The 8,556-nt window shown below is 39.2% G+C and overlaps 2 protein-coding genes and 1 long non-coding RNA gene across 5 annotated transcripts; 2 read left to right on the top strand and 1 right to left on the bottom strand.

Annotated features, from left to right (window-relative positions):
- On the top strand, positions 1–5,346 carry tlr22 (toll-like receptor 22). 3 transcript variants are annotated; one of them, XM_034861946.1, is made up of 4 exons: positions 1–192; positions 377–2,945; positions 3,692–3,809; positions 4,854–5,346. In XM_034861946.1, exons 2-4 carry the CDS (start codon positions 443–445, stop codon positions 5,086–5,088), a joined length of 2,856 nt encoding a protein of 951 aa, XP_034717837.1. In that variant the 5' UTR covers positions 1–192; positions 377–442; the 3' UTR covers positions 5,089–5,346. The 3 variants fall into 3 exon arrangements, with proteins under 3 accessions (XP_034717837.1, XP_034717836.1, XP_034717838.1); XM_034861945.1 differs by having other exon boundaries at positions 17–192; positions 349–2,945; XM_034861947.1 differs by lacking the exon at positions 377–2,945 and having other exon boundaries at positions 49–192.
- A 156-nt stretch (positions 5,347–5,502) lies between these two features.
- Positions 5,503–6,438, top strand: LOC117938169. The gene is made up of 2 exons (XR_004655339.1): positions 5,503–5,544; positions 5,908–6,438. It is a non-coding gene; the product is annotated as an uncharacterized LOC117938169 (long non-coding RNA).
- Positions 6,439–6,482: 44 nt separating this feature from the next.
- Positions 6,483–8,341, bottom strand: ccl20b (chemokine (C-C motif) ligand 20b). Its single transcript, XM_034862640.1, has 4 exons — positions 8,139–8,341; positions 7,692–7,794; positions 7,097–7,171; positions 6,483–6,978 (listed from the first exon to the last, which is right to left on the bottom strand). Exons 1-4 carry the CDS (start codon positions 8,209–8,211, stop codon positions 6,906–6,908), a joined length of 324 nt encoding a protein of 107 aa, XP_034718531.1. The 5' UTR covers positions 8,212–8,341; the 3' UTR covers positions 6,483–6,905.
- Between the last annotated feature and the right edge of the window lie 215 nt (positions 8,342–8,556).

Here is an 8,556-nt window from a genome sequence, read left to right as displayed (position 1 = left end):
CTTCCTCACTCGAGGTGCACAAAAGAGTGCAGAGACAACAGAATGTACACTGCATATTACATCATAAGAGAAAGCATTTGCACCCATTTGATCTGAGAGGAACATTTTTATTCGAACAAAGGGAGATAATTAAACGACAGCATTCCACGGATACGACATCAGTGATTAATCAGCTCCTCTTTGTGTGACCCAGTGAGTATCAGAAACCATTATTGAGTCTTATCATTTATGATGATAATAAATTGTCTGAGCTGAGATGCTGCATCTACATGTGGTGATCATTTATTATATCATTATGTTGGTTGTTTGTTACTGTTCTTGACGGTCTTTGTTTGTTTGGATTTTCAGAATCACCTTCTGCAGTTTTATTTACCAGGAAGACTATTTGTTGAGAAACTGCCATTCCTTGTTCTAAAGAAGATTTTGAGTGAAAGAGGAAAAAATGATACCAAAAGGAGAATCCGGATGTTTTAGACTAACTGTTGTTGTTCTCTTGCTAAATATCTGCAGTTTTGTTGTTCCAGTCACAGGATTTTCTCTGAAGTTTTGCCGAATCAGTTACAATATCGCCATATGTTCCAGCAGTAAACTCAATACTGTTCCACAAGATATTCCCTCAATGGTGAACGGTTTGGACCTGTCTGTGAACAAGATTCAAAAAATACAAGCATCAGATTTCAAAAATCTTTCACTTTTGATGCAGTTAGACCTGAAACGCAATTTAATTTGGCAGATAGATCCAGGCACCTTTGCCAATCAGATTTTCCTCAAGAAGTTAAATCTAAATAACAACCGACTTGTTCAGCTTGGAGATGGTCTTTTTGATGGTTTGAACAACCTCACAGAGCTCAGATTGTACAGAAATCATATCAGAGCAGTGGCACCCACCTCTTTTAAGTCCTTGACAAGCTTGACATTTTTGGACATCTCCAACAACAAACTTAGACACATAACACAAGTTCATACTATACTACACCATCTGCCAAATCTATGGGAGCTGGTAGTCAAAAACAACGATTTAACCACTTTTCAGTCGTGGGACCTGACTAACAGCTCACTCAAACTTGCTTACCTTGATTTGTCTCAAAATCCGATTGCAGTCTTCAGGATCACTGCAGATGTATTTCCAAATCTCACCTGGTTAAACATCGGCGGCTCTTCTAAAAAGCTACAGATGAAATGGGACGTGCATAACAAGACTTTTCTTAGTCAAGTGTCTACTCTTGATATTAGCGGGCTTCAAATAACTTCTGATGACATGGAAACATTACGAGCCACATTCAGCTCCTCACTGACTACTCTGAGGATGAATGCAATGAAACGTACACACCTTGCAGCGCTGATCAACATTTCCTGCACCATCCCAACGTTGTCCGCACTCCAACTTCAACGGAACAGCCTCTATTATGTCAGTTCAAATTTCTTCCAGGTGTGTGTTAACGTAACAGAGTTGGATTTATCAGACAATCCGATGCGATACATTGACGACCACGCCTTCACACCTCTTCACGGTTTAAGGATCTTGAGTCTGAATCGCAACAAACTCACATCTGTTCCAGTTGCACTGAGGGATCTACCAACTCTTGAAGAGCTGGATCTCAGCAAGAATAACATCAGCACGCTTAAATGTAATGATTTTGCCAATCTGAAAAAACTCAGACAGCTCAGCCTTCATCAGAATTCCATCTCAGCTCTACAAGAGTGTGTGTTCAAGGATTTAATACGATTGCAGGTTTTAAAGCTACAGAACAACACCCTCTCCAAATTAAACGGCGCTTTCAAAAAGTACTTGCCCAATCTTAAACAACTCCGTTTGAATGGAAATAAACTGACTGCCATTAAACATGGGGAATTTATGGGCTTGCAATCCCTCCAGAACTTGTCATTACATGAAAATCAAATAGAAAAAGTGGAAAGTGGGTCTTTTATTGGATTGACAAATCTTACAGATATTCAGCTGCAATCGAATGATATTAAAAAAACTGAACTAGACAAAGGGGGTTTCAATCATCTGATAAATTTAAGAAGATTAGATTTGAGGGACAATCACATTAAATACTCCGACAGTTCACCTTTGCTTCTTCCACCATTTTCTAAGCTGTCCCGTCTGGAGACATTGGCTATTCCTGGACAGCACAGCAGAGGGAAGTCTAAGCTGCCAAGCAACTTCCTGCAAGGTTTGACTAATCTTTTGGATTTCAGTGCCAGGAACATTCAACTTTTATCCCTGGCCAAAGACACGTTTAATTACACGCCTCGACTGCAAACGCTTGACATTAGCTCAAATGACCTTATGGAGCTTTCTCCTGAATTGTTTTTCCCAATTAGAAGCCTTAAAAGCCTCTACATATCAAGAACAAGTCTTTGGTCTCTAGATTTCCTTATAGATGCCAAACTTACTAAGCTGGAGTTCCTGCAGGCAAGAAAGAATGAATATTCAATTTTAACTGATTCAGTATTCAGTTCCACACCAGCTCTTGTTTACTTGGATCTTCAAGGCAATAGCTTCACCTGTGACTGCGATAATGCCTGGTTCAGTAAGTGGGCATTATACAACACCCAAACACAAGTTTTTGACGCCTACAACTTTGTGTGCAACTATCCTCCAGACCTCAAAAATACAAAACTGTTGGATCTAGACGTCCGGTCATGCATAGTGGACACTGAATTCATCTGCTATATCTCCACCACGTGTACGATCCTCCTGTTCATGGCGGTGTCCTTCACCTACCAGTTCCTGAGGTGGCAGCTGGCCTACGCCTACTACCTCTTCTTGGCTTTGCTCTTTAAGACAAAGCATAAAAACATGCAAGCTCATGATCAGTACGATGCCTTCATCTCCTACAACACCCACGATGAGCCATGGGTCATCAGAGAGCTGTTGCCAAAACTGGAAGGGGAGCAGGGCTGGAGGTTGTGTCTGCACCATAGAGACTTCGAGCCAGGTGAGACTGCCCTTTGCACCTGGTCTCAAACAAAAGTTTTAGCCATGCTAGTAAATTGGCTTTGGGGATGGCAATGTTAGTCTTTCAGTAGGTTGGTCCAGAATCAATAGCAGTGTTTAGGTGGCTGGAGAGCAAGGGAAATAAGCAATATTGACAATCTGGAAACTGATTGGGGTAAAGGGGCTAGTATATGCACTGACAGGGTTATTGGTAAATGAGACAAACGTGAGCAGGAGGATGTGGGAGTAAGGTGGCTGATGAGGAATGTCCAAGGACATATGGTGGACATTTGGAGAATGACAGTGATAGAGGTAGAAATAAAGAGACAGAAAAATCTTAGCAACTGTTCCTTCATGGTAATACATTAAATTGCTATTGGTAATTTGTTACACACATGAGATCCCTTAACGTTTCATGCAGTCTAAGTTTTAATTTGTCCAAATCTTTGATTTATGACAAAATACCAATACCACCTATACCAAATACTACAATACCATGCCAATGTACCTGGTGATCAGTATACCATGGAGAACTGGTGAGCAGGAATTGTTTTATCCATGTCTTAAAACAGACAAAGGTGCATGTTGCTTTCATGTTGACAAGCCTTAACAGTTGTACTTTCATCCATACACCAGACGGGGTCACCATGGTACTTTTTGTACAGCACGACCAAAGGAACTAGTGAGGAGAAAACAGATTGTTTTTATTGACCCTTTCCTTCTCCTTTTCCCTTTTCTCTTCCTCAGGTAAACCCATCATGGACAACATCACGGATGCCATCTATGGAAGCAGGAAGACCATCTGTGTGATCAGTCGCAGATACCTTGAGAGTGAGTGGTGCTCCAGAGAGATTCAGGTGGCCAGGTAACATGACTTTAAACTTCCCTGAGTTGACACATGGCAATATAACAACCTCAATAACTCAGTATGAAGCAACTTTGGATGATTTTCTGACACTGGATCTGCTTATATTGTATAAAAGAGGGGGTCTTTATAGTTATGTCATTTACATGAACTGTTGTGTTTAGTCTACTGTTTAGAGTTTCAGTACGAAGCTATTGGAAATAAGAAATGAAATGTGGTATTGCTAACACAGTCTATGGAAATGATGTTTTTACTGAGTACTGCTCTCTTCTTTTTTTATCATACACGGCAATGTCTTAAATCAAGTTTCTATCCAAATGAAGCGCACATTTTGGCCAAATTTCCAGTTAAACAGCAAAATAAATGCAAAAGAATGTGGGTTCACTACTATTTTGTGAATTGGTTCATCAAATAAACAGATAAATGATCAGACCAAGGCAGTAATGCTAATATATATTGGAGGGGACAAGTCCCCCCCAATATTAAAATGTGCTCAAAATGTCCCCTACATACATTCATAGGCTAATATATTGCTATTCTACAACAGACAATAATGCCGATTTGGTCCCCCCCAATGTCCACTTTATGCTTATGGCCTCAGACAGAAGTTTAGAAAAAAGTTTGCAATATGTCTGGGTAATTTGAAATTTTTGCCACTTCCACTCTGTTTTCGTTACTGAAGCGGAAGTGAAAGGAAACACACTCTGACATTTTGTAGATTTTGAACCCAAATTTAAGGTAGAGTTTGATACTCTCGAACACCATGTTGTCACTGTCATAATGAACACCGGGACCTGTTAAACCTAATTAAGTCCTAAACTTAAAAGCTAACATAGTTTGTTATAACATAAATTTTGTTCTCATATGCTCTGTTTGATCATTGTAAATTGAAAACCTTGGGGTTGCGAATACAAATTGGGATCTAGGAACTTGTGGTCTGCAAACATTTAGTTTGCAAATAGAAGTAAAGATACAGACATACAGTAGAATATGATGAGTGGTTTTGTCCTCTTCCTCATCCATCCGTCTTTTTCCTCGGAGCAGCTTCCGTCTGTTTGATGAGCAGAAGGACGTGCTGATCCTGGTGTTTCTGGAGGAGATTCCAACCAATCAGCTGTCTCCTTACTACCGCATGAGGAAGCTGTTAAAGACGCGGACCTACCTGAGCTGGCCTCGAGCAGAGGAGCACCCTGAATTGTTCTGGGAGAAACTGCGCCAGGCTCTGAACACCAGAGAAGATCTCGAAGATAACAGGTTCCTCCTGGTGGAAAGAGCGTGACGGAAAGAAAGTACAATCCTTTCTTAGTGAGGTTGAAAGCCACAGTCCAATGGTTTGAGTCTTCTTGTTGGTTTGTATTACCACGACTCTATATCCACGACGTTCCGCTTCTGGGATTGCATCGCCATCGCCGGAAATTCCGCCCTCTGTTAATGCGAGACTATATTACTACATTACTAAATTAAGATTTCCAAAAGTATTTCTCAAGGAACACTGGTGTAGTAAAGGTTATACAGTATACGCACAGGTATACAAAGCTGTATTCCAATTTGCAATCGTGGATGTGCGTAGAAAGCATGTTTCCACCATGTCATGATAGCTTGAACTGCATACATGGACATTTTTAATATTTATAAATGAAGCAACTGGCTGGTAACTAGTACACACACATACATATATATGTATAAATAAATGTCAACCTTATTAATAACTCATACTGTGCAGCCAACCCCACAGGTAGAGCTGGGCAATATATCAATATAATAATATTGATAATATTATGTCGACATCGTGATATGAGACTAGATGTCATAATATCGCAATTTAACATAAGCGTTGTCTTTTCCTGGTTTTAAAGGCTGCATTACAGTAAAGTGTTGTAATTTTCTAAACATGCCAGACTGTTCTAGCTGTTCTATTATTATCCTTTACCCACTAAGTTATTATTTCCACATCACTGATGAGTATTTATGAATAACCTCATTGTGTAAATGTTTGTGGAAGGACCAATAGTCAACACTACAATATTGTTGCGGTATAAATCGAGGTATTTGGTCAAACCTATTGTGATATTTGAGTTTTGCCCAGCCCTACCCACAGGCCTCATTTTAATTACATTTAAATTCTAGTGAATATCCCAAAGTTTCCAAAGACACTAAATCTGCCCATTACGTTTTTGGGGAAATGTGTATTAAATAATGCCCAAGGCATCTAGAATATTTATGATTCTGTGTAATGGTGCAGCCATAAAAACTTTTCCTGTAGCCTGAAGAAGGTGACACACTGTGTATGACACAATCAGTGTAAAATAAGATGATTTTAGTTATCAAGTAGATATAGTGAACAGATGTATGTTAAAGGGCTTAAACTATAAACGTGTCTAATCTGACATGCATTTTTAATTGAAACTTTATAACATTATTGAGAAATAGGCTACACATTTCTTTTCATTTATATCCTATTGTCTTACTATTATATTATGACAACGGCATATTTCACAGTGCTCATCTTGATAGTGTGCACTCCAGAAGAAATTCTGACCTTTTAATGACTGACTTATCACTGTAAAGTAAAGTACATTTGCAGCTTTATAATTGTGTGGCAAAAAATTGTATACAATAAAAATATGTGAATATTACTTATTTATAGTAAAAAAAAATGAAGTTGTTTTTTACATACAACTGAAAAGGTTGTATAACCCCATGTATTGAAGGTATAAAATATATGTAAATGGTTAATGCAGTAAAACCCACAGTCGCGTGTATTATTAACATCTCTGTTTTAATAAATGCTTTGACAATAAATAACAACAAAATTCTCCCACTTTCATGCTGCTTTTCTCTGGCCTCAAAATGTCAACGTTTATCAACAAAAACTTTACAAAAGTATATATACATTCTTCTGAAAAACTGTGTTTTCGTTACATCTGATGGTCTGTCTCTACAGTGCACAGTTTACTATGTATTAAGAATACTACACTTCCCTGTTTACAAAACAGAACAAATATAATCAGACATGATAGAATAATTTAACAGGAAGTTACTTCAGGTTTCTTGGGTTTGGGAATGCATTCAAATTAGTCTCATGTGCTGCAAATGTTAACTGCTGTGTGGAGACATGTTGCCTGGCGCTCTGCTTGTGAGTATCTGACTGGTCTTCCTCCTCCTTTCACTACAAAGAAAAACGGAAACATAACATTAATACGTTTCAGTGTTCGGTTAGAGTGCCAAATGAAAATAATATACAGAAAATGACACTAAAAACACAAGAGATAAAGGAGTGTACTCACTCTACACACTTCATCCCTCTCTGAGTCCAGTTGGTTGAAGGGTCGGCACACACAAACTTCCCAGGAAGGTGGAATCTGTGGGAAACAGGGAAACAGTGAAGAAATGATTAAACACGAGACACATCACATGACTGCACTTTATTACATGCGAGAAGCAGGTCGCTCCCTGTGGTCTCATTCCAGTTTGTGTATTATTAACCCCAGAGTGTTTTCTGCTAGGTTACATATATACAACAGTAACAGAGTGAGCTTCACAGAAAGTCCCGCGGCACTTCATGATTGATTTTCGGTCACACTTTAACTTCCAGGGAAACACAAACAAGGGAGTGCAGTGCAATTTTGGACACACAACCCAATGGATAAGTACAATAAGTAATTGTTTATTGAAGCCCCAATTCAAAATAATACTGCACATTTTATGTAATGCTCAACTGGTATACATTGTCTACAAAGCAATGTGTAATTGTAATATGTATGTTACAATTGTACTTTGGACTGCTTTTTTTCTACTACATTGTGGCCTGCTCCCTGGGTTGCTGTAACTTTTAAATTTGCAGAATCTGTAGTCCAACATAACATCAGATCATTTACTCACATGACGGCTCTGAGGTCGCAGGAGTTTATCATGGTCTGGATGGTGTAGCCCAGTAGCCGTTGGCAAGGAAACTGACGCTTGGTGTACCTCAGGCAGCAGCTTGCTGTAAAGACACACACAAGTTGTAAAGACAAATACAACGTACACAACTTTTACTTTGGATGCTGGAAAAACAGCATTTAAACAAATACAAACAAATACTTTAAATAGTTGTGCAACTGCTGAATTAGGGTACTGGCAACGTTTTGGTCCATTCAATACAGGCATAAAATATAGGCCTAGATTCTATACATGGACTGTTTGTTAGAGCTATCTGATTTGCAGACACTTCATGTACTGCAATATTGAAAAGAAAACAGCAGTTTCATTTCCTAAATGCATCCAGAGTGTCAGAGATGACAGAAAGGATACTGCACATATATTATCAGTAGTCGCTGAAGGGCTCACCTGACTGCGTGCTGCTGATGAAGGTGGTGAGGATCATGAGGGAGCACAGGAGAAACACTTTGCTGCTTGCCATGGTTTTCTAATGCTGGAGTGCTGGCTCAGCCCGTCTCAGTGTGTTGCTGTAGTAGCTTAGTAGGAGGTGCTGTAAAGCGCCTGAAGGAATTTTTAAGCGTGTGACGGAGACAGCATTCATCTGTCCTTTAAGTAGGGTGGCTCTGGGATTTTCCCCTGTTCAGCAGGATTATGCAATGCTATGTGCCATTGTTTGAATTTGGATAAGAGCCTGCTTCCTCTTGCCCTCTATTAGAAAATTTACATTTGCAGCCTGTGCATATAAGTGAATACCATTTATAATTACACAACCACCTTTCTCAGTGTAGCCTCACTAGAATTAACCAGAAAAGCTTAGGTTATTAAT

The sequence above is a fragment of the Etheostoma cragini genome, chromosome 22 (genome assembly GCF_013103735.1).
Source record: "Etheostoma cragini isolate CJK2018 chromosome 22, CSU_Ecrag_1.0, whole genome shotgun sequence".
NCBI classification, from domain to species: domain Eukaryota; kingdom Metazoa; phylum Chordata; class Actinopteri; order Perciformes; family Percidae; genus Etheostoma; species Etheostoma cragini.
This window is presented reverse-complemented; position numbering and strand designations above follow the sequence as displayed.

Bases quoted from the DNA above. Each gene is read 5' to 3' on its own strand.
- tlr22 (XM_034861946.1), top strand. From the start codon at position 443: ATGATACCAAAAGGAGAATCCGGATGTTTTAGACTAACTGTTGTTGTT. The intron at 2,946-3,691 runs GTGAGACTGCCC...TCTCTTCCTCAG, and splicing joins CCATAGAGACTTCGAGCCAG to GTAAACCCATCATGGACAAC. The intron at 3,810-4,853 runs GTAACATGACTT...TCCTCGGAGCAG, and splicing joins AGAGAGATTCAGGTGGCCAG to CTTCCGTCTGTTTGATGAGC.
- ccl20b (XM_034862640.1), bottom strand. From the start codon at position 8,211: ATGGCAAGCAGCAAAGTGTTTCTCCTGTGCTCCCTCATGATCCTCACC. The intron at 7,795-8,138 runs GTGAGCCCTTCA...GTGTCTTTACAG, and splicing joins CATCAGCAGCACGCAGTCAG to CAAGCTGCTGCCTGAGGTAC. The intron at 6,979-7,096 runs GTGAGTACACTC...TTTTCTTTGTAG, and splicing joins AGAGGGATGAAGTGTGTAGA to TGAAAGGAGGAGGAAGACCA.